Source organism: Gasterosteus aculeatus, chromosome 5 (assembly GCF_964276395.1).
Source record: "Gasterosteus aculeatus chromosome 5, fGasAcu3.hap1.1, whole genome shotgun sequence".
Lineage (NCBI taxonomy): Eukaryota > Metazoa > Chordata > Actinopteri > Perciformes > Gasterosteidae > Gasterosteus > Gasterosteus aculeatus.
The window spans coordinates 2981598-3006529 of NC_135692.1; the positions used below are offsets into that span (position 1 = coordinate 2981598).

A 24932-nucleotide genomic window follows, 5' to 3' on the forward strand; every position below is an offset into this window, starting at 1 on the left:
GACGATCCTGCGCACGTGCATTTCTAAAGTCAGAATTTCAACTTTATATCTTCATTTTTTAGTGATGGAAATGGGCTGCCATGGCATCACGACCAGCTCCTGAGAGGTTATTTTGCTAGTAATGGATTTCAATTCAGTATGTTTTGTGTGTGTTCATTTAAATGCGTTTCGTAATTGTTATCGCACGTGAGTTTTGACACAATTAGTTTTCACACACGTACAGTACATTTTTGAGGGCTGCCACTTTAAGTCTACAAGTGGGCGGGATCGTATGTGCCACGTCATTTGACGCGGAACTCGCCTCCGTAACCCAGAACGCAGTGACCGGAGATGGTCTGTCCGTCTGTCCGCCCCAACGTCCAACCCAGGTAGGCTCCGTCACGAGAGGAAGGGAAACCAAACGCTGAACCCACATGGTCTCTTTCTGACAAACACAACAGTGACAGCGCGCGGCGGCTGACGTTGAAGTTAATTAACGCCAGCTAGCTAACGCCACTGTAGCTAAGCTACTTCTTACCCAGGTTGGCGTTAGCTCTAGCTAACTAAGTTAGCGTGTCATAGCTAACGTCAACTACCGTCAACTCCCATTTGTTCCACTTGTTATTCTTGTTTTGTCTTCTATAACGAAACCAGAACGCATGAGACGTTAACAGCGCGTCTCATAAACGCGCAGCAGAGTTCCACGCGTGTAACGTCAACGTTATATGCGTGTTACCATAAGCAGCGTAACTTAAATACAGCAAATGGTCACGGACATTTCCGGTTGATCCTGTATGTGTGCGTGTGTGTGCGCGTGCGTGGGGATCCAGTAGCCGTCCCGTCCAGCGAGATCCGACGCGCGCGCAGCGTCATGCCGGTCCCGGCGGTGGCTCAGCCCGTGGTGGACCACCAGAGACGGTTCCAGGCCGCTGTGGACGTCATCCACAACCTCCCCAAAGACGGTACGTGGCCTTTGCAGCCATCGCATCACCACCCGGAGCCCGCCCGCCCCGCAGACCTCTCTGTGCTCTACAAACCAACCGTCGGCTTCATGTTAGACACGAACACCTGTATCACCTCCTGTATGACTCGTCATCTAAACGAGCAGCAATGTCACCTCATGCTTCTGTTATTATTGTTATTACTATCTTGTAGAATGTGTAGCGCTGCCCATGAGAAGGCCGCACTAAGCTGATGACAAGTTGACAGTGGCCAGTACACTTTAAACATGTAAACACAACAAAGTGTGAAATGTCTTGAGGACAGAACCCTCCGACCTCAAGTGAACATGAATTACTACGAGGGCTGTCAGAATTGGATGTCAGAATATTCGCTTTAAAAAAACACATCTATTCGAATATCTGGTTGCGCATTAGACACGTCAATAACTAGACAAGTTAATACAACGAGACATGACTACTTGTATAGGTAATTTATTTAGGTTTAAACCTATTTAACAACATATTACCTACACAAAAATGAGTGAATTCACTAACGGCCAAGACCGCAGATCTCTCTCTCTGTGCGTTAAATGAACGAATAATAAAACAAATCTGCTGAGTGCTGATCAAGAGCTTTGAATCTTTTTTGAAGAATATTCATTTTGAGATTGGAATAGTTGTTTTTAATAACCATTCTAGTATACATTCGAATATAGAATATTGGTTGACAGCCCTAATTTCTACTGTAGTTTACTTGTGTATTCTTGACTGACTGAAGGTTTCCCTTCAAATGGAGCAATAAGCAGTCAGCAAGACGAAGCTCATTCCTGTCGGTTCTGCTGCAGGTTCCTACCGTCCGTCCTATGAGGTCATGCTGCATTTCTACAGTTTGTACAAGCAGGCCGTGTGTGGACCTTGTTCAGTGCCCCGACCCGGCTTCTGGGACCCAGTGGGTCGCTACAAATGGTGTGTATGTGTGTGTCTGTGTGTTTGAGCCTTGTGCATATTTGTCATTACGAGTACGGTTCATACTGTACAGTGTATTTCATTCGGAATCTCTTTTAAATGTTACATTACAATAGGGAACATGACGTTAATATAGAAAGCTATGTTTACAGCAATCACACTTTTAGACACATATTCCGGTTCCCCTAAAGCTTTTTAAAAAACTGCTCTTCAGTGCTTTCGGCGGACGGGGATCTGATGCTCCAGTCGGTTGTGAAGTGATGAATAGTCCCTTTGCCTGAGAGTATCTTGCAAATTAAACACAAATGTGTATTTTGAAGTATTGATATGATGATTAGTGTGAATCTGACGGAGTAGCACCAGGGGGCGGGGCTTAATGAAACCGCGTAATGTTCGTCAAATCTTGGAGTACATTTATTTAGAAGTCCCGGGGTGCATCAGCTGGGAATATGCAGCAATGACAAAACGCGTCGAGAAAGTAGCGGTGTGACGGCCGATTGTTGACCTGATGTTCTCGTCGTGTCCTCAATGTGTCAGGGACGCCTGGAGACGCCTGGGAGACATGAGAAGTGAGAGCGCCATGGCAGCGTACGTGGACGAGATGAAGAAAGTGGCACAGGAGGTACACGTTCAATACAACAGATCACAACAGAAGTCATTCAAGGTCACCGGCCCGAAGAACAGGGTTCCTTGTTCTTTTATTAGATGATTGAAACAGTCTTTTGTTATTTACACGACTTCTGTCTGTACACGACTCACTCGTTTACAATCCTCTGCTCTCTGTATCACACACACACACACACACACACAGTGACGGTAAATGTTTCCACTGACTGCAGGTCGTCGACACGCTGCCCATGAACGAGAAAACGGCTTCGCTCTTCCACCACTTCGAGCCGCTCTACCTGGTGGTTGACGACATGCCCCGCCCCCCCGGGTCTCTGCTGGCACTCGCGGCAGGTCGGTGACCCTGAGCCGAGGGCAAAAGAACCCAGCTGCTGTTTTGTGCTGTACGAAATGTAGCAAATGAAGTTTGAGTGTTTGTCCTTGTGTAGGTCTTAAAGGGGGCGAGCGTGCCGAGGAGGGTGAGGAGGGTGAGGAGCCGGCCGCTGATGAAGACGCCCACCCAGACGAGGAGTCGGGCCCGACTCAGGTCGTAGGCCTCACTGGAAGCACCATCCCTAATGGTACGACCCGAACCCGTCTGTCCACAGTGAAGCACCCCGCTCCTCCACTACGCCGCCTTTAAGTGGCTTGACAGCTTATTACTGTCCTGCACTACAAAGACTCGGGGGGGGTCTGCTTTGTGCCCCTGCAGGCTCGGGCCCCTGTGAGGGTTTGGCCCCGACCAGTGACTCCGAGAGCGAGATCTTCTGCGACTCTGTGGATTCAGTTGAGCAACTCGGCAATGTTAAGGTACAAATTCCATTCCCCCTCTCCCTCCCCCTCCCCCTCTCCTGCCCTCTCCTTCCCCCTCTCCCTCCCCCTCCCCCTCTCCTGCCCTCTCCTTCCCCCTCTCCCTCCCCCTCCCCCTCTCCTGCCCTCTCCTTCCCTCTCCTTCCCTCTCCCTCCCTCTCCTGCCCTCTCCCTCCCTCTCCTTCCCCCTCTCCCTCCCCCCCTCTCCCTCCCTCTCCACACACTTAGCAGCCACAGGAAATGAGAAAGTATTCTTTCAGCCATTTAGAAAAAAGATTAAATTGCAGATTCCTCTGGTCAAGACCAACGGTTTCCACGGCGCCCACGTGTCCCTGGAGTCGGCGCCCGGTCACAGCCAGCAGCCGGAGGGCGCCCTGGGAGTGCGGCAGGTGGGGGCGGGTCAAGGTGGAGAGGGGGCGGAGGACGGAAGGGGTCCAGGTCCAAACAGGAGGGCCCGGGACAGCGGGAGGGAAGGCTCCCTCCACAACTGGAGAGAACGTAAGAACGTGCTGCTCCAACAATAAATGCATCAAATTCCATAATATCACAATATGGAGGTGTGACTGTGAAATAGTATTCAGACAGAAAGGGGGCGTTGATTTGTATATGAAATAAAAAGACTTCCATGAATAATGGTAAACATGGTTTTATGTTCGCCCTTGTTGCTCCACCTCCCACTTCCTGCGGTGACTGTACGGGAATCCCCCGTTATTCTGCAGGCGGTGTTCCTCAGGGCCGAAGATGGGGGGGCCCCGCGGGCGGGGGAGGAGGAGGGGCCGGCCGAGGAGGCGGGGACGGTTCAGAGGGCGGAGTGGAGCGGCTGCACGATGCCCAGCTGCAGCAGCAGATCATTCAGGCCCTACGGAGGCTCAGGGAGGACATGAGGAGCGTGATGGAGCGGCTGGAGGTGGTGGAGAGGCTCGCCGCCACACACGTGAGCACCGACGCAGCCGGGGGGGGGGGGGGGGGGGGGCGAAGACGAAAAACCTTTGTGGAAACTTGTGCTTCGGCAGGGGACTATTTTCAGTAGCGGATTAAGTAGTTTCGTCCAGCGAAATACAAGATCCGTAAATCCGCAATAAACCACTTCCATCTTTATTATACCTTTTTCTTGGGGAATATTTGGGAAGCTTGTATTTAAGAATATTTTCCACCCAAATAGTTTCATGCATCTCAAACACACATGTGGCGCTTCACTGCTGCTTCCTGTGCGACAGGCGCAGAGCTCGCCGTGGCGCTCGTGTCTCCAGTGTGAAGCCGCAGCCTCCAGGCAGCAGGTAAGAGGCCCCCCCGGGTGCTCCTGGCGACTGGAGCTATGCTATGCTAACCGCGTGTGACTCTCCTCAGGAGGACAGGTGGGGGCTGTTTGACGTGTCGGGTCAGACCGCCGCGCTCTTCCTGCTGTGGCCCTTCGTCGCTCAGGGTCTGGTCTCGCTGCTGAGAAGAGCCCAGCGGAGGAGTCGCCCGTCGTCCTGAGGCGCCGCGGCAAGACGGGTCTTCCCGTTCTTCAAAAAGGAACGCCAAGGCGGCCTCGGTCCTCCTCACACATGCACTGAAACCAAGGGAGCCGCCTCCTCCGAGAGGAGACGCACCACCCGGTGGAGGGACCCGCCCACACCCGCTTGAGGGATTCTAGTACCGGAGCTGATCATGAGCGTAAATTATTGGTTATTTAATCCTTGCAAGACGTGATCATCATGTTCCATTTACTCACGGATTCGCACGTCATCATTCCACAGGAATATTCCACATGAATTGTTGGCCTCAGATTGTTCAGTCAGCGTCTCTTTTCACTGCTCCGTAACTTCAGACCGCCGTGTGCTAACGGGACAATAATTCCTTCAAGATCGGGTCCTATGAGATGATGATGAGTGTCCCTGAGGCTGCTCATTCATAATATAATACTACTGCCTGGCTCAAAGGAATACATCTATATTGAATAGAAGGTGGTGGTTTTCTCTTGGTGGTAAACGGGAAGTTTAACGGACAGTAAGAGTGTAGAGGCACAAAAACTGGCAATAAATTATTCTACATTATAAACTGGGATTATAACTCCTCTTTCCACAGTATGTTATGCTGCTCTGTATTCAGTGGGGAAAAGGTCACTGATAGATGTTTTAAGTCTATTCAGAGATCCTCTGGATGTGACACAATTCCTTTGTGATGAATCCAATGGCATTCCAGATTGCAATAAAAGTTAAATAGGAATAATATACATGGCTTAAGTTCTGAAATTATTTTTTTTAAATATATACGTCATGCACTGCCCCCCCCCCCCCCCCCCCCGAAATACCCATTTGAATTCAACAACCATTTTATGATGAAAAAAATACAACCCCTCTTCAAAAACAAATAATTTAATATATTATGTATAATAATTATATATACAGGTTAACTTAACAAGGCATTGTACAACTGTTACAAAAATTGGTCCACACACAGCCCCCCATGTTCATGTACATGCACAGAGGGACCCACACAGGAACATGACAGCGGCTGGCAGTACACTTTAGTTCACTTCTCTACACCGCACAGGAGCGGAAACATCCACCACACGTGGAAAGGAAAATTTGAAAAATATCACTTGGGTAAGACTTTGTGGTTTTGTGTTTGAGGAGGTTCTTCACTCACATTAATGACACTGATATCATGTAGAAACTGGAGCCTCCCGTAGCTTCTCTTTTGGCTCTAAATTGTCCACAAATGATTAAAACAAAACATTTTGGCATAACTTCGCATAGCTGCCTTAAACTTTTCCTTAAGCTCCTCCCCCGACACGCCAGACAGGAACCATGATATGCTCGTGTTCAACACTGAGTTTGCATATTTTAAAATCGCCGACCCCACGCACACAACATGTGTCCTCTTCGGCATGGCGCCCAAGTCCCGAGAGAGAGCGAGGGGGGACCCAGGAGTCCCCTGGAGATCCGTAGGAGGAGCAGGTAGAGGACTGGGGGGGCCGGGGGAACCAGGTCAGCCGGGTCACGTGTCATTGTTGTGGCCGTCGTCGAGGACAACAACAGTCGGTCTGCAGCGAGGAACGCGTGCTTCCATCTCCGCTCTGGAGATAAACTCTTTCTATCTTCTGATCCTATTTTTTGTATATTTTTCATTCCAAAACATTATTTTAGAAACGAAAGGTAAAGGCCATGTGAAGTCCTTCCTTTTGGCACCACCTAGAGGTTGTAATAAGAACAACACTGAAACGCTGCAAAAATTCTTAATCGATGGTTACCTTTTTTTTTTACACGAGAATCTAATAATAATAATAAGTGGCAGGTTTTCATCTGATTTTAGGAGGATTGATTCCCCGTAATACATCGAGGCCTGGATTTGTTACTCTAGTTTATTCATGTAGGAAAATTAGGAGGATTATGTAAGAAAACATTTCCTGGTTGTCCGAATTGGGATTATTGTTCAACAACATTAGTTACATTTCACATTAAGATGATCTTCTGCCTTCAAAGCCTTATTTCTCTACATCTTTGATATTTAGATCTGCGAGTCAGATTGTTTGCACTCTGTCCCGTTCCCGTAATCTAGAAAAATATATTTCAAAAGTATACTTTGCCACACAGCTTAATACACATATTTATCATTAAAAGTCATCGGATGAAAATGGGTATCGAGTCATATTGCTTGGTCACACCAGCATTTAAAACAGTAATTGGTTACCATCAAATCAATGGATCTCAATGGAATTGAGGGTGCTGACATGTGAGGAATGGACAGTTGGCGCTGCCAACGCAACACCAGGGTGTCCTGGGCGGGTTTGTGTGTTAGCATGTTGGGTCATAGTGTGACTATCAAAATCAGTGTGGATTTAGAATGTTAACCTACAAGTTTAAAATCACAGGATCCCTCAGGTATCCGTCCTGAGAAAAGGGATTTTGGTGTAAATTTGCCAGAAATACCAGGATCCTAATCAGCCATAATGTTCCTATGAAAACATACAACAAGGTTTAATTACTGTGAGTAAAGGGTTAAAGGTCAGTAGCTTGAAAAGTAGTTGAATGGTAGAATTTGTTCATAGTGAGTTTCACAGTTTGCATTTTGGAATGAAACTCTTCAGCTGCGCACGATGTCAAAGGGTCGTCCCGACGTACGTGGTACTACGTCAGTGGATTAAACCACCACCGTGTGACGGCGCCACGCTCTCGTCTTGTCCCGAGGATCCATGGCCGATCGCCTCAGAACCACCGGGTGAGATCCCGGGGAGCTTAGATCTGTCCAGGCTGAGGAAGAGGAGAGGAGAGGGCGACGAGGAAGGGGATCCATTTGTTGAATTGACCCAGGACCTACAATCGATCCCTGAGGAACCCCAACACGTCCATGCTGATCGGGGGCTCCTTCAATGACTCGGATCACCTCCACCCTCTCTGCTCTCCACCCTCTGACTCTTTCGTCACTCCTGCACAGCTCCAGGTCCACATTCATGGAAATGGCCCTCGTCCTCCCGCCTCTTGTCTTCCGGTAGCGTACTGGCGCCGACTGGTTCCAGTCTGGCTGCTGGGTCCCGTAACCCGACGGGCAGATGCTGGGAACCCTGGTGGGGCAGATCCAGAGAGGGATTGTGGAGTGTTCTCTGGCCGGAGCGCGAGGCCTCGAGTGGGAAGGATCGGGTTTCGGGTAAGTGGCATCGATCCGATGGTGCGGACGGCGGAAAAGGTTTTGTTGAGTAGCATTTAAGGGCGGGGCGGTTGTTCGCCAGCTCTCCTTTTTGGCGCCATTGCTGGTTCTGTTCCCCTCTTCCTCTCCAGACAACACATCTTTGCCCTCAGCGATCTCGCTAGCTTTCGCCCCAACTTCCTTTTTATCTCTTTTGTCTTTTTTCAGAATAGCATGCTCCCCCTTGACCGCCTCTTCCTCCCCTGCATCCTCCTCCTCCTCCCCTCCCCTGCCTTCTCCTCCCCCGTAGTTGCTGGTTTTGACCGGCTCATGCTCCGAGTCCTCGTCAGCGCTGCCGCCCTGCACGTGGCCACTGAGGCATTTTTTACGTTTGCGGGTGACAGCGGAGATGATGGACTTGGGCAGGAAGTCCCTGGCACTCAGGTCCTTCTTGGAGAGCGAAGAAAGCTGAAAGGTCAAACATTCCGGTCACTTCTTACTGTAGCCCACAATACAGGATCCCATCCACAGAATTAAGGCCCTTTGTGGCTTACCTTTGATTTAAGTGAATCGCTGGTGGTGGAATCTGTCAGAAAAGGGAAAGACGTGGATCAGAAGCGCGTCTTCACTTCAAGTGTTGGTAGTAGTGTTAGTGACCAGCAGGACTGCGATCTGGCACGAGAACTCTCGCCATTATCAGAGATTGTCTTTCAAATACAGCCTGCAGCTTTCTTTTACTTCAAGTAGCAACAATGGCTGCAGTTCCCCAGTAACACCAGCAGGTGGGGGGGTAACGGTTTGCTGCGCACACAGTTTGATTTCTATTCCGGTGGAGTTTGGTAGCGTCGCACAACGTGTTCTCCTTCACACACAATCAAAAGTCACAAGTGCGGACACACCGTGTCATCCAATGAGAATCAGAACACACAAACCGTGACACCCCCGCCGGCAGGGAGGAGGGCGCTGACCAAAAAGTCACAACGAACGGGTGAATGAACCCAAGTGCAGCGGAAACAGCAAACACAGGCAAACACAAAAAGGAGGAAGACCTGGTCCTACCGAAGAGGCGGATCCACTGTCTCAGCTGGAGAGGGAGAGAGCGCAGAAAGAGGAGGAAGAGAAGGAGAGAGCTGAGTCGCTTGATAAGAACACGGGTGCATTAGGAGAACAGCGTGTAGGGAAGGAGGCACGTGGAAGCAATTCGACATCACGATGAGCTCTATGCTTCTGACGTCCACGTTGGACCTTTTCATGCAGCTCTATGTGTTGAAGATCTATTGGTTCTGGTTGTGACGTATATACGTTAGAACCTAGAGGGGTCGAAACATGTTGACCTAGTCGTCCGCTATAGGAAAGGCTTTTTGATTTGTCTGTTTGGGTTCCATGCAAACTAGCAGAACTGTGCTTCCTGGGGTCCGGTCGATCTGAGCCTCCCCGGACCCCCCAGCAGCAGCCTGCTGCACTATGTAGGTGTCTAATAAACGGGTGCAATACCTTTCTGTGCTTTCAGCTGTTTTTGCTGCTACACAATTTTTTTTTTTTAATTTTTCTCTATTTGTATAGTATTGAATCTGAATCCTCGGTTAAATCGTGAACTTCACAGCATTGACCGCTACAGCTGACAGCGCTTAACAATTGAAATAGGAATATTGAATATAAATGGGTTGATTTTATTGAGCTGATTACCGTAGGATTATTTTAGGGATCGTACGCGACTGATATTTTTGAAGAAAAGAAAGATTCCTGTATTTGGCCAGTTAAGAGACTCGTGCCGCCTCATCAGAACGATGGAAAACATTAAGTGAAGCGGAGAGAAGCTCCTCAGATAGAGTTGAGCAGGTCTCCTTTGGACCCTCACCTGACGCCTCTCCTGGCATCCCGGGCCGGCCGATGTTGGACAGCAGGTGGTCGATGTTGGGCACCGGCTGCATGTCGCGCTTGTCTTCTGGGGCCTGCACACACACACACACACACAACCATAGCCCAAATAAAAACACGGACACAACAAGGACACCTGAGTCCAAACACTGCCCACGATGGGGACGTTCTGGTCTCTCTGCCGTGACGCACCTTCTCCTCTTCATCGAGCTCTCCGGTAGTGAAGAACCAGTCGTGCTGTAGAAGGAACACAACGCCTCGTCACTGACGTTAAGGCAACGGCACAGAGAGGTGCAGGAGTTGCGGGAGTTCTTACGTGCAGGATGAGCGTCTCCACTATCTTGTAGCGGTCAGGCATGTGTGTGACCATGTCAGTCATGTTGTCCTCCGACGTCCTCACCAGAGTGGGACCAAACACCAGGGCCAGGTTCCGCGGCTCCATCTGAAAACACGACAGAGGAGCTAAGAGCACATCCGGCTCCATGAGGGACCCTGAGAAACCTGCAAGTGAGAGGAATGTTACCTTGTTGAGTTCACAGTGATCGGCCACCTTTTTGAGGTGACCCACCAGGAACTTCAGGGTGTGATGGTAATGATCCGGGAGGTCGTGGAGCTGGGAGAAAAAAGACAGATGAGATGAATGAAGCAAAGAAACAGATCCAAAAGGTTGATCTGCTGAAAGAGAGCAGAGACGTATTTGTTATCCTTGGACTCGTACCAGTTTCTTCATGGTCTTCAGTCTGTCCTCCGCGTCTTCTATCCGGTTGGCATCAATGAAGTCGTTGTATTTGTCTGTAGAGAGGGAAGGCCTTTCATTAGCAAGCAACCGATATACAGTGTACACACATTTCAGCATTTGGTATTATGTGAAATGATATGATAAGAAATAAGTGTAAGACGGTGGCAGATAATCCAGCTGCTTTCACATCCTCTGCTTGACAGGTTCATACTGGAACTTTACCATCCGTGAACAGCGGCTCAGGCAGTTTTCGGAAGAAGGACTTGAGCAGGCTGCTGATTACATTCAGGTCCTGCCATCTCTGTGGAGAAAGAGAGGTGGAGCGTTTAATATTTCTGGTGCAGAGTGAGAGGAAAATAACTCATCCAACAGGCCAGAGGGCAAATAGATGAACCTTTGGTGTTCATTGGTCATCTGGACGACTGAGCAAATTAACTGCAGCAATCCAGAATGTGGTGCAAGAACCTTTTTAACCAGGGAACCGGTGGCATGCAGATACACCCTCTCCCTTCGCCGTGGATCCTGCTCACCTCCTCAGCGGTGTTGATGTCCATGCCCTTGTTGAGATGCTCCTGAAGGTTGGACACCATGGCGTTGTTGCCTGGCACGCGGTAGATACCGGTGTAATCCAGCCCCGTCTCCTCCACCACGCCACAGCACATCTCCACGATGAGAGGGACAAACTGAAGAGGGGCGAGAGTCTCATTCAAAACCTGCTTTATACAACCTTTCATACCTGGTTTAAGACATTCCCAAAGAGTACCTTCTGTCGAAACCTTTAAATCTAATATATCAACTCAATAAAACAAGAAATGTGGGCATGGCTTCATCAAATGTTTATCAAACATTTTGGTACTGGCAATGTCTGCTAATTGGATCAGAGATATTGCCTAATTTGCATTTTCTTTTTTGTCTTTTTAACTCAAGTTTAATAAAATACAGTCCTCATCTTGGCAGCAATAGTCAGTTCTTGATCACGGGCTGCAGGAATAAAAGTCAAAACAAGCCTCCACAGTATATCAATAATAAATACATGAAAGGAACCTCAGTGGATACTTTGACTTTTTTAGAGAAACTAATAGCTTTTTTTTAACTTTCAATATCCGTTTTTAAAAATCTGAAAAAGATTTACATTCCCTCATTTGAATGGTAAAAAATGTCATGTGATGCGTTTTCATCACAAAGAACCTCACTCATCTTCTAAGCGTGTGTGTTACAAGTGAACGGACAAAAACTCATTTCAATGTGAGGACTGAAGGTTCCCATCACGGTCATCTTCCATCATGAGACAGGAGGGCTCACTTTGTGGTTGACAGCGGGCTGACAGTCCTCCAGCCGCACGCCGAAAGCCTTCGGACTGCTCGTCTTCTTGGCCTTCTTCATGAGGTTGATGCCCCACAACGCCTTGTTGTCCTCTGTGCGCGCACACACACACACAGACACACACACACACACACACACAGACACACACACACACACACACAGGGATACAGTTAGAATCCTCTAACTCTCTCTAGGTGACTAAGATGGTCATCCTCAGAGATGCATTCTGGGTGGAGTCCGTAGAACCGCACTGCATGCACGGCTACGGGGCTGTTAGCATTTTGTGTGTTTGGACCCACCGGTTCTGGAGGCTCGGTTCACTGAGGTGTTGTCGGTCTTAGCCAGGAGGAAGGGGGGCATCATGCGGTGGGCTTTGGGAGAAGAGTCCGGCTTACTGCCTGTCAGACTGTGACAGAAACAGACACAGTTAAAGTTGTCTGCCGGGGCGACAGTAACTCCTTATGACACCAAGGATGAGGTCCAGTTGCGATCAGGACTCAATGTGTCTGCAGCGCTGACCTGTGTTTCCTGTAGTCATTCAGCTTCTTGTTGATGAGGGCTTGTCTTGAGAAGCCGATCTCCTACGGCAAACACACGGGACAAACTAGTTCAGCATGGAGGTGTTTAGTGTCAATTCCACACGCTGAACCAGGCGTGAGGATCTGACCTCGTTGTCGGTCTTGCTGTTCTCCCTGATGACCCTGATCCAGGCCAGCATGTCGTCCCTGTCCTCGGCCTGCAGCAGGTACTCGCAGAAGTCCTGCGTGGTCAGCCTCAGCGTGTGCTTCCGCTTGGTTTCACTGTAGGCGATGTCGATCAGGCAGCCGCGGATGCTAATCGGAGGGTGTTCGTCCAGGCTAGGCCCCGCCCCCGCCCCGTGGAGGACCGCCTCTCGCTTGTCCTTGTAGAGGAAGAGCGAATGCGAGCGCAGCACGGAAAAGACGCGCTTCCACGGTCGCATGCCGCCTCCCACTTTCTACAGGCAGGAAATACAGAGGACACGAGCTGAAATAAGAAACCTCCCATTGTAGCTTAGCAACCGTAAAACACTTTCTGCAGGAGCGCTGAGTGTTTTCTTCACCCGTCTCAAACCCCAAAACTATGAATTAATGGGAATGTATAAACTCATTAGCTATTAGCTGCTCTGACATAATCAGCTGACTTTAGCATGCACCAGGCTACATGCTACGTGTTACACTAACTGACTTTGCGTACATAGACTAGCCGGAGCCACAGCGACGTTCAGCGGTCCCGTTAGCGGCTCTATGCTTCTCTTTATCGGATGGCAATGTTCAACATGACTTGGCCGAACTCATTCGTCTGTTTGTGTCTTCAAAGTTTTGATGTTGGACAGCAACAAAAGTCATTTTTAAAAAAAGTGTTTGATGCCAGACAGAGGCTAATGGCCCTTTCTCAATATGTGTTCTTGTGTTCTCGTGGACCCGTGAAACGTCATCAGTAGGGGTGGGAATCTCTTGGCACCTCACGATTCGATTCGATTCCGATTCAGAGGTCAACGATTCGATTCTAAACCGATTATCGATTCTAAACGGATAAAACGATTATCGATGCATCTCGATTTTCTACATTTTCTCAAATCTGAGTTTGCTACTCAGAGGTTGCTAATCACTTCCTACTTTATTTGATAATTAAAGAAAACCAACAGATGAATTACCTTCTCTAATTTTTATAAGAGAAAAAAAAAATCTTTGTCACAAATATGATTTTCTATCAACAATGCAAGAACCAATGCAGCTTGCATTTCAACACAATGTGGAAGTAGCCGATGTAAAAAAATATTAAACAGAATCATTTTTCTTTTAAATGAAGAAAAAGCTGCTCTTAGTCTCAGACCGGTCCGTATTTGCAAAATACCAGAAAAAAGTCAAAATCTGTGAATATCTCGCCAACTTTCAATACGGATCGACTTTTTGGAAAATGGAAATAATGAGCTAATATATGTGCAGGCTCCTCCATAGTTCGGTATTAGTTATTATTAGATATTCAGATTCAGACTGACGGACCGGTCTGCGAGCTGGACGCATTGCTCTTAATGTGCCGGTAATGATGGTAAATGATGCTTGTAGCTGGTTGTCATCTACGCTCCACTACGATCACCGAAGGGGTCGTTTGTTTTTTGACAACGTTTTATCTCATAATTATATTATATTTATAGTTGTGTGAACGCATCACTCCAGCCAATCCACAGACAGGGTGTAGAGGTGTAGAGACCATGGTGACTGGCTCCGCCCCCTTACTGTCAAAAAGAAAAACAGCGAGCGCGTAGAAAACACCTTCGAGCGCGAGCAGAGACGAACCTCGCGAGCGAGGAAGTTCACGCTCCGCGAGCGAGCAAATATCTCGCGTGACGGACTTTTTTTTTTTTTTTTAATTCCGATTATTAACTTTTCTGAATCGAGACCGAATCGTTCTAGAGAGAATCGAGAGAAATCGAAAAATCGAAATCGCCTGGCAATATGGAACGCTGCTGTCTAGGAAGGAGAAGCTGGCTTTTATCTTCTCATCAAGGGAAAAGATATCACAGTCTCTGGTCGTCCAGTGTCATGCTTGTTAAGCCTCTGTGTTTTAGTAGAACGCATAGTGTGCGTTGTACCTTTCCCTTCTCCGTGAGGATCTGTTTGTAGTGCAGCCAGCCCTCCGTGCGAACGTCACTGAAGGTGATGGTTCCCAGTTCAGAGGTGGAGTGGCGTTTGGACCGGGCCTCCTCCTGCACTCGCAGACTCTCCAGAGACTAAAGCACATTTTAGGTAGCACACTAATTGGTAACATTGAAATAAAAAGTATAATAAAGTGTAATGATCCACTGTGTGGAAAACTCACCCCATCGGCGAAAAAGCTCTTGACCCTTTTTGGCAGCTTACTGTGGAACACAAAGCACACGAGTTGCATGACACGTCTGTGTACAAAAAGGTATTTTATCATTATTATTAATAATACACTGCTTGTTCAGCCAAAGTAACTAAATCATAAATAAGATATAAAAATCATACTGCAGTCAATACTCTGTTGTAGCTCTGCACGTGACCATAAAGCAAGTGAAAGAGTCTCTCAATGACTATTAAAGCAACCTTTCAATAACACGTTGAGGTACACAGGGGACTATGAAGACCGTTGTCGCTAAAGCATGCGGCTTCAGAGGCTCCTCTGAGTTCTTACGAGAAGACGCGGCCTTCTTCCCTGAAGGTGTTGAGACCCTCGTCACAGGACTTGGATCTCTCGGTGGTGATGGCCAGCAAGTAAGACGAGCGGCGACTTTTAATACTGCCTGAGGAGAGAGAGGACACGTCAGACAGAGGAGGAGACAGAGGACACGTCAGACAGAGGAGGAGAGAGAGGACACGTCAGACAGAGGAGGAGACAGAGGACACGTCAGACAGAGGAGGAGAGAGAGGACACGTCAGACAGAGGAGGAGACAGAGGACACGTCAGACAGAGGAGGAGAGAGAGGACACGTCAGACAGAGGAGGAGACAGAGGACACGTCAGACAGAGGAGGAGAGAGAGGACACGTCAGACAGAGGAGGAGACAGAGGACACGTCAGACAGAGGAGGAGAGAGAGGACACGTCAGACAGAGGAGGAGACAGAGGACACGTCAGACAGAGGAGGAGACAGAGGACACGTCAGACAGAGGAGGAGACGGAGGACACGTCAGACAGAGGAGGAGACGGAGGACACGTCAGACAGAGGAGGAGACGGAGGACACGTCAGACAGAGGAGGAGACGGAGGACACGTCAGACAGAGGAGGAGACAGAGACAGAGGAGGAGACAGAGGACACGTCAGACAGAGGAGGAGACAGAGGACACGTCAGACAGAGGAGGAGACGGAGGACACGTCAGACAGAGGAGGAGACAGAGGACACGTCAGACAGAGGAGGAGACAGAGGAGGAGAGGAGGGGGAGACAGAGGAGGAGAGGAGGAGGAGACAGAGGAGGAGAGGAGGGGGAGACAGAGGAGGAGAGGAGGGGGAGACAGAGGAGGGGGAGACAGAGGAGGGGGAGACAGAGGAGGAGAGGAGGGGGAGACAGAGGAGGAGAGGAGGGGGAGACAGAGGAGGAGAGGAGGAGGAGACAGAGGAGGAGAGGAGGGGGAGACAGAGGAGGAGAGGAGGGGGAGACAGAGGAGGAGAGGAGGGGGAGACAGAGGAGAGGAGGAGGAGACAGAGGAGGAGAGGAGGACACGTCAGACAGAGGAGGAGACAGAGGACACGTCAGACAGAGGAGGAGACAGAGGAGGAGAGGAGGGGGAGACAGAGGAGAGGAGGGGGAGACAGAGGAGGAGAGGAGGAGGAGACAGAGGAGGAGAGGAGGGGGAGACAGAGGAGAGGAGGGGGAGACAGAGGAGAGGAGGGGGAGACAGAGGAGGAGAGGAGGAGGAGACAGAGGAGGAGAGGAGGGGGAGACAGAGGAGAGGAGGGGGAGACAGAGGAGGAGAGGAGGGGGAGACAGAGGAGGAGAGGAGGGGGAGACAGAGGAGGAGAGGAGGGGGAGACAGAGGAGGAGAGGAGGACACGTCAGACAGAGGAGGAGACAGAGGACACGTCAGACAGAGGAGGAGAGGAGGGGGAGACAGAGGAGGAGAGGAGGGGGAGACAGAGGAGGAGAGGAGGGGGAGACAGAGGAGGAGAGGAGGGGGAGACAGGGAGGGTCAATAGAAACATGTACTGTGTGTAGTGAGATGTAAAATGACAGAGAAGCGCTTGCAGTGATTTATGTCTCTGTGAGTAGAACACAATGAGTTAAACACACAAACAGCACCTTAAAGGAACACTGCGACATTTGGCCGTTCCTCCTTAGGGACAAACTTTACCCACAATGCTTTGTTATCAGGGACTTCAAAGGATAAGAAAGAGAATACTTTTTTAGGCTTTTTTAGCGCGTTCATATGGAATTTAGAACAGAACCAAAGATTTTCAAATTCAGCATAGAGAGCCTTTAAATACGATGGAAGGGAATCGGTAAATGTCACCGTTTGATTTAAGATGAGTCTGAGGCCGGACAGATATACCAGTGTGTCAAAATCAAGTCATTCTGATAAAAATAACCCTGAATAAACATTGCTGATCGTAACCACACTGTCTATATTGGCCCAGCCCCTGTGAGGCAGCATTTAGAGTGGGTGAGTGAGACTCACTGCAGTCCTGAGAACCAAGTCGGACAAAGGGGGAGATGGAGGAGATTGTGGGGGGGACAGAGGTGGAAGTGAGGGTGGTGGAGGCCTGGGAACTGGACACAACAGAGCGGGCTGGTACATAGCAGGCCTGTAGGTCACTACTAGGACCGCTGGGCTCATCTGCAAGTCATCATCACAGGTGGGCAACAGGCGACGAGAAATGATTAGACATGCTGACAAGACAAGAGTTCTCTCAGGGGGAGATTAGGTAGCTACAACATCTCTGGAGGCAGAAATAAGCTCCCTGCCAAACGTAAGCGCCAGTGCATTTTACTGTACAAGAAGCAGGAACGAGATAAATAAATATACAAAAATATAACAAATAAATGTAGTAAATCAATATTTGTGCTATGAATAGTTGTGTTTATTTCTGCACTTTTGTAATAATTCCCTTTTTTATCGACACTTTCATTTAATTATCAAAGGTTTAACTTTTAAAATGTATTTGTACTATAAAATGTTTGTATTTATGTATCTATTTATTTATTAATGCATTTTTCTTTTTTCTTTTGCGTTTGCAAAATTAAATTAAAACCAAGCAGCGTCCCAGGTTTTCCAGTCATGGTAAAACCAGCTATTTGACCATTGACGTTGTTGCAGTGGTAATGCATGTTTGCAATGTAGGCTACACGCTATCTACACGCTATCATGCCTGAGGTAGCGACCGTCATTACCAAAAGCTTTTGGGAATGTTCGTTTGCGTCTTCTACTCCATTTGGTCTCAATGGTCAAATTTGGTCATTCAAAACATTTTTTGTTTTTTGGTTTTGGTTTGTTTAGTGTGACCACGAGCCATCTTCACAGATCTACATCTATTGTTACTATAATAATATAATACATGTTGTTGGAGGTTTTCTTGTCCTGATTGGTACAAATAGAGGAGCCTAAAGGCAGCCGGCGGACTCAGTAATGACGTCGGCGACGGGACGCAGCGCTGTTTGCTCACAGTAGCCGCAGTCACGTGACTTGCTGACTCAACCTGTACAATTATTTCTGACTCCAGAGCAGCTGTTTTACAGCAGATGTTCTGTTACAGAACAGTAGACAAATGTTGGACATTCAAAAACACTGGAACATTCTTGAGGCATGCAGAAATGTACCGGGAGTACACACATTATTATTTACATGTATATGACACACATAGAAATGTCAGAAAGGAGACAGATGATGAGCTCTACAAGAGCCTCATGCAGTAAGATACATATGTGAAGCAAAACATCCAACACATCCAACATAAAAATGTCGTTTTTTATAATACTGAATCAGTGATATCTTATCTTTAATTAAACCCACTTGTAGCATGATGACATGAATAAAGGTCACTAACCTATGAAGGGAATAGAGGCCAGCGAGTTGTAAGCGTGCTGTGCCAGGCTACCATTAGCCCTGCGGTTGGTGCCTGGTCCCCCGGCTGGAGACGGGGTCCCTTGCGTGGGCTCCACCCCGGGGGACTCTGGGGACTCCACGTTTCCCGCGTAGTGGGTCAGTCGAGCGGCCTGGACAGGGGTTCGGCGGCCGGAGGGCGGCTTCTGCCTCAGGACCACCTCTTGACTCAGGGAGCCGGGGGAGACGAGCTCCGCGTCCTCCCCCGGCCGGGCTCTCTCCTCCATCGAGGCAGACGGCGCCGGGGTAGACTGGGCCCTGGGCACCGCGGCGAGCTCGCCGTCCACGGAGCCGCCTCTGCTGTCGGGGCTCCAGTCGAGGTGGGGCCCGCTGTAGCCGGGCTCTCTGAAGGAGTGCGCCTGCTGGAGGAGATGGCCGGCTTTGTGGCTGAAAGAGGGGCTGTAGCTTTTGTAGCCCACCAGCTCTCCTTCTTCTTCTTCTTTGACTCGCCGCGTTTGGGGTTCGGCGACCTGCTGGCCTGACCGCCTGCTGCTAGGAGGCACTGTGGAGGAGGCTGTGATGGGGGACATCACCGTGGTTTTGTGCTGATGCACCGCCGGGACTTTCTGCTCTTTGAAATGTAAGGTTTGTGACGCGTGTGAGGAGTGTTGGCAGAGCGGGGACACCAGCGCCGAGGCCTGAGCCAGCGTCTCCACAGAGCGGCCGTAGTTATGCTCGTACTCGGCGTACGCTGCCAGGAGGCTCTCTGAGCAGGACCTGCTCCCCGGCGCTGATACGCCGCCCCAACCCCCCAACCAATAGGAATCATGGGACGCAGCGGCCGCCTGGTGGTGGAACTGGAGGGTTTCCCTTCTGCGTTTGTCGGCGGCGCTCGTGGATGCGGGACCGGGGCCGAGGGCCAACCCCAGCCCCAGCTCCGCCAAACAGTCCTGGGATATACTGCGGTGGCGGGGGGACATGCTCTCCGCGGCGTCGGCCTGGCTGTAGTACCAGTCCGACAGAGCCTGGTGGCAGAGGGCGTCGGCGTGGGTGCGGGGAGGGGCCTGCGTGCTGCTCTTCCGCGGGGGAGGCAGCGTAGCGGAGGCAATGGCAGCGTTGTGGTTAGCAAAGTGAAAGTCCAGCGCGCTGATGGTCGAAGAGGAGCGACCTCGGTTTCGGCCCGACGGGGCAAGCGGGGCGGCGGGATCCTCGGGGCCCCCGGGCCAGCCGGGGGCGGGGTGGGCGGAGGCGGCAGTCAGGCGGTTGTCCAGCGGGGAGCCCACGGGGCCCGGTCTGCACTGCCAGTTGTCGGGGGGTCTGTTGGGGGTGTGTGGGGGGGCGGAGGGGTAGCAGAGAGGGGGCGGAGCCGGCAGGTTCTGGGCCACGCCTGAATACGGCTCATTGCCTTTCAGGTAGGCATCGTGGGAGTACGCCTGGGGACAAGAGGGGTCGGGACCCGATGAAAAACATGACAGGAGAGATAACAGATGGAGGGGGGGCAGATCCAACGTCTCTCTTTGTCCTATTACAGGTTTTTGTATTTCAAAAGACAATGACGGTATTGTATTCATTTCTGCTCTAATTGATTTGATCTGTTATTGTTTCTGAAGGTCATTATAATATTGGCAGACTAATAAGCAACTTAGTATAATTATGCAAACAGCTGAGCTCCCTTCCTTCCCTGTTGCACTCAACACGGCATCAAAAGGAAAAGAGAAAATAGAAGGACAATACTCACACTTACCAACTGCAACACATCCTCATCTTTGGGCATAATAGAGAGCTCCAGAATGTTTTCACTACAAGGCACAGACCAAAAACACAACACAATATAAATGAATCAATACGTGATACGAGTAACGGAATGTGTTGTCAACACCAGAGTCCCACCTGTTTTGGATGAGCATGATCACTTGAGAGTAGGTTTTACCCAGAATGCTTTCGCCATTGACCTTCACCAGCCTGTCCCCTAGAGGACACACACACACACACACAGACTGTAGATGAGAAGAAGAACTGAAGTTTGCTATACGTCCCTGTGTTGCATAAGGCGTTTAAACAACCCTTGACATCTTGACCACATACATGACGTATACAAATGGGGCATTAACAGACAAACAGCAGAGGGACTAACTAGTTGTAATGTCTGCTGGTTGGACCAAGCTCCAGTTACGCTCCAGTCCAGCTGGCTGAGAGGCTGATGAACATAAAAGCAACCAAGTGGCAACAAGCTCCTGGCAAACCGAGTGGGATGGCGTGTGCCAGATGGATGCAGACCCTCAACGACGGTATACACGGAACTGCCTCAGTCCTCCGCTGTACGCAGACGGGGAACACTGGAGGGGGGGGTAACCCCGAGCTCAGCTGGCTCTTATACCTGTACACAGTCCGGCTTGTTGCGCGGGCCCGTCGTCTTTCACGCTCTTCACAAAGATGGTGTCCATCGGCTCCAAGCGAGACCGCTGACAAACTGCTTGAAAAAACAAAGACGCGGATACAGTTTGAGAGCATACACGTGCGCTTCCTGGAATATCAGCAAAGCCCACAACGCTCCACCTACACTTACAGTCACCTACATACAGTTGCCCCGCCCACACACAAGTCCTACCGATTACAAAACAGATGCAATAGAGTCCCATGAGTCCAGGAGGCATTTAGAGACACTGACGGAAAGCACGACGCTGACTCATCAAAGCTGGACACTCACCTCTTGCACTTGTGTTTCCATTCTCTTCATCCTGAGGGGAAAACACAGGGCAGATGTTAGAGGGGAGGAGGCCCACAGGGAGGCGCTGCTCAGCTCACATTCCACACGCCCAGTCCAGCTGACTGGTTCACAACCCGACTGAAATACAAACCAAATGACTGACTGTCCTTGAAAGTGCACTTTAGGGGGGTCTAAAAATCACACTAGTAGATTCTTCCAGGCAGTAATCTGGGAAACAGGTTGTAGCATTCAATTACAATTATAGGTAAGACAGATATACAGGTAACCTGTACTCTATGTGTCAATTGAGCAAGAAAAAAGAAACAACAGATCGGTCAGAAAAGTTGTTTTGAGAAATCCAATCAGCTGTCTCTTTCAAAAAGGCACCTACCTGAAAATGTGCATAAAAGCACAGGAATGGAAACACTTGCGTCTCATGCTCTTGTAGTCAAGCGGGTGCAGATTATCATTTGATTTCAGGAGAAACGTGTGCTGACCTTGATGCTGAGGGAGGACTCGGGTGGGTAGACGATGAAGTGGCGCAGAGTGAAGCCGAATCCCTGTGAGTTCTTCGGGACGAAAATGGTCCTCGGGCCCTGCCACGACACGCCCTCCACCTCGCCCGACGACGCCGGCCGCCGCCTGTTCTCATTGGACGACACCATGCCATCTCTCCGTCCTTTAGCCTAGTGAGAGGAGAACGGGGGAAAAGGATTAAATCCATGCCGCTGAGCTTCATCTTTCCTCTTGGTGGCTGATGAACGCCGACTAAACTTTACCATGGGGATGTCAAACTGTGACTGTGCACTCATCCATAGCGGAGTGCATGTGAGGGAGGAGTGAGCATACCCGGTCCTTTTGCTGAGGACTCCCAACAGGGCACGATTACACCAATGCCAGGAATTTCTCAGAGACTTCCTCTCTCTGAAAAGGAAGCTCTATTTTCAAAAACAACCCCACCTATTATCACATTTATTATCTCCAGTCAACAATGGAAGAGTTAAAAATATGTACAGTCCATAAATAACGGTTATGGAACAACAGGAAATTATTGGGGCTCATACACACAGATCTGGAAGCAAAGACTAGAGGAGCAGTGGACAAAAGGAGCATGTTGAAGTTTCGGCTGTATGAGCTGCAGAAGGTGAGAATGAGGCCAGTATTCCTCTCACAGAAACACTGAGCATAATTCTTGCCAATACACATCGATGCTGAACCTCGACAAAGGGATATAATGTAGCTCAGGCTGCTTGAGAGGTCTAATTATGGTCATACAAATATAGATAATTCTAATTCATCAACACTAAGAGCGCACGCATTCATTATATGTGAAATCAACCCAACGCAGGCAAAAAAACAGGAAGTTGGTTTCTTGAGACAGGAAGTGGGTGGTCGGATGTGTGGGGATCCTTTGCCTCTAAGAATGCATCCAGGAAGAGCGGAGAGAAGACTCACTCTTTCCCCTCCTGAATACAGTGCTTCATGGCCAAGGAATGTTCAACATTTTTTGTATAAATATATAGAAAATATATACATATTTATATAAAATACATACGTTACTTTAACTGTGGTTTGGTTTGATGAAATAATGTCTGTGTTAATCACAAGCTTAGGAGACTTCCCCGTTTCACGGCATAAGATGCCGCCCCTCCGTTATTGTGTATGAAGCAGAATACATAGTTACTGATTTACCATGATTTACCATTACTGATCACATGTTGTGATGTTTGACAACCAATGGACAGAAGTTACCATGTTGGGAACGCTCTGGTATTGGCAGTAACCTGTCAGTCATTTTCTCGTAGACTGCTATACAACCAAGTCAATGGAGAGAGAAGAGTTTAAGTTTACTTCACTCTGCAGGTTGTCGCCTAAGCTGAAGACAAAACATTTTTTTAAAGGAGCCACTCGTACAGCATTACATAACATATAGAATGGAATAAGCTCAGATGATTCCTGCCCACTGACATTTCTCTGTGTGGGTTTGTGTGGTTGTGCTGGAAAGTTGTGGTGTGTGAAGGCCTGAAAGCATAAAGTCATCTGTGTGTGTGTGTGTGTGTGTGTGTGTGTGTGTGTGTGTGTGTGTGTGTGTGATAGCTAGGCTCATTGTTGTACTTGATCCCTCATAGTCCGACATCTCTGCAGGTGCCTTTTCACACATGAATGTATACGCAGCGGTGAGATGCTCTACTTGTTACCTCCTCTCCATCTCTCTGTCAAACACCCACAGGGGGAAATGTCGTCATGCCACAGTGTGTTTTACAGAACGTCAGTAGTTTGTTTCGTCAGCTTTCTCTGTGGCTCATTCACAGAACTAACGGCTCTTTAGTTAATTGCGCGGCTGATTGGTTGGAAGCATATTTGATTTTTTTATTTCTCACTGAAGACATCAGGAGCGAGTAGTGAAACCTTCAGTAGAATAAGACAACATGGAAAACAAACTCTCCGCTGTTAGCTTTATTCGCCATGCTAGCTATTAGCTCTGATAGCTGTATTAGCCATGCTAGCTGTTAGCTCTGTTAGCTGTATTAGCCCTGCTAGCTGTTAGCTCTGAATGCTTTATTCGCCCTGCTAGCTGTGAGCTCTGTTAGCTGTATTAGCCCTGCTAGCTGTTAGCTCTGCTAGCTTTATTCGCCCTGCTAGCTGTTAGCTCTGTTAGCTGTATTAGCCATGCTAGCTGTTAGCTCTGTTAGCTGTATTCGCCCTGCTAGCTGTTAGCTCTGTTAGCTGTATTACCCCTGCTAGCTGTTAGCTCTGTTAGCTGTATTCGCCCTGCTAGCTGTTAGCTCTGTTAGCTGTATTACCCCTGCTAGCTGTTAGCTCTGTTATCTGTATTAGCCCTGCTAGCTGTTAGCTCTGCTAGCTTTATTCGCCCTGTTTGCTGGTAACCAAGTAAATAAACAGTCAACAAAAGTAGCTTTGAGATGTTTTTGACAATGTTGGTCACAACGGCATTGTGGAGAATTTTTAGTTTTTTATCCATAAAAGGAAGTTAAGCATAATATTGTTTTTAATGGATTATCCTCATAAGAGCCTCAGCCTGATTGTGCTGCTCTGTTAGCGACAACAAGGGCCTGTTGTGTTGACTCAAATATCGCTCTTCATTAACAGCGGCAACTCACTCACTTTGCCCCTCTGGTCTACCGCACAAGTCACTTTGATTGTCCCAGTTGGATTTGGTCATTTGAATCGCAGACCTTTTATTTTGTCGGGTGTTGAAAATATTTTGTTCAGCTGACATTCAAATCGCAGCTGAGACGAGCTGAACTAAGAGACGATGCAAAAGAAGGACACTCATCCACCCTGCAGATCAGATAAGACAAACTGACACTGACACACACACACACACACACACACACACACAGGAGTATAAAACGGTCCATCTACAAGGAGTGTGTTTTGCGAAACAGTATGATTGTCAATGCATACTTGAACAGATGAGGTAAAAGCCAAACAAAAGTACACACACACACACACACTTGCGTATGAATACACCCATCAAATGCCATCTAACTACATGTGCGTAGTGAACACAATAGCCTCATCTCTCCCACCCTGCTAGTCTACAGGCCCCCTCAGTGCCATGTTACATAACACCTTAAGAAAGCATGACACACACCCGCGAATGAATCAACACCCCCACGTGCCCAATCGTCCTCCAGAATCTAGATAGTGACGGGCTGGTCAGAGTCCACCATGCAGCCCCGTATCACGACAATGTCTCCCCGAATGTTGACAGCATCCAGTTTGATCCTCCATCGTGATAAAAACAATGGGAAGGGTCAATAATGGAGTCTTTCCCTTCAGTGGAAGATCGGTATCTGAGCAGACAGGAGAGGTTAAAGCAAGATGGCGGAAG

General features: G+C 48.9%; 2 protein-coding genes across 29 annotated transcripts in view; one reads left to right on the forward strand and one right to left on the reverse strand.

The window, feature by feature from the left end:
- Positions 1-190: 190 nt before the first annotated feature.
- On the forward strand, positions 191-5515 carry acbd4 (acyl-CoA binding domain containing 4). 2 transcript variants are annotated; one of them, XM_040177470.2, is made up of 11 exons: positions 191-368; positions 813-941; positions 1766-1886; positions 2424-2508; positions 2726-2846; positions 2942-3073; positions 3205-3302; positions 3590-3800; positions 4022-4236; positions 4520-4579; positions 4650-5515. In XM_040177470.2, exons 2-11 carry the CDS (start codon positions 851-853, stop codon positions 4776-4778), a joined length of 1263 nt encoding a protein of 420 aa, XP_040033404.2. In that variant the 5' UTR covers positions 191-368; positions 813-850; the 3' UTR covers positions 4779-5515. The 2 variants fall into 2 exon arrangements, with proteins under 2 accessions (XP_040033404.2, XP_040033403.2); XM_040177469.2 differs by having other exon boundaries at positions 237-368; positions 810-941.
- Positions 5516-5643: 128 nt separating this feature from the next.
- LOC120819768 (rho GTPase-activating protein 23-like) overlaps positions 5644-24932 on the reverse strand; it is a 45792-nt gene continuing 26503 nt past the window's right edge. For 4 of the 27 annotated variants that reach the window (XM_078103235.1, XM_078103239.1, XM_078103222.1 and 1 more), the window contains exons 2-24: positions 21571-21759; positions 21074-21104; positions 20744-20839; positions 20257-20335; positions 20105-20165; positions 18371-19799; positions 17005-17163; positions 15028-15136; positions 14692-14731; positions 14465-14602; positions 12518-12826; positions 12370-12431; positions 12150-12256; positions 11830-11942; positions 11058-11210; positions 10750-10828; positions 10507-10580; positions 10312-10401; positions 10105-10230; positions 9981-10025; positions 9769-9862; positions 8465-8496; positions 5644-8378 (exon numbers count right to left, since the gene is read on the reverse strand). In XM_078103235.1, the coding sequence (XP_077959361.1) occupies positions 7428-8378; positions 8465-8496; positions 9769-9862; positions 9981-10025; positions 10105-10230; positions 10312-10401; positions 10507-10580; positions 10750-10828; positions 11058-11210; positions 11830-11942; positions 12150-12256; positions 12370-12431; positions 12518-12826; positions 14465-14602; positions 14692-14731; positions 15028-15136; positions 17005-17163; positions 18371-19799; positions 20105-20165; positions 20257-20335; positions 20744-20839; positions 21074-21104; positions 21571-21759 (4566 nt within the window). In that variant the 3' untranslated portion in view covers positions 5644-7427. Of the gene's footprint in view, positions 8379-8464; positions 8497-8969; positions 8995-9768; positions 9863-9980; positions 10026-10104; positions 10231-10311; positions 10402-10506; positions 10581-10749; positions 10829-11057; positions 11211-11829; positions 11943-12149; positions 12257-12369; positions 12432-12517; positions 12827-14464; positions 14603-14691; positions 14732-15027; positions 15137-17004; positions 17164-18370; positions 19800-20104; positions 20166-20256; positions 20336-20743; positions 20840-21073; positions 21105-21570; positions 21760-21852; positions 21986-24932 lie in introns of those variants that run through there. The other 23 variants (XM_078103238.1, XM_078103226.1, XM_078103227.1 and 20 more) reach the window with 14 other exon arrangements.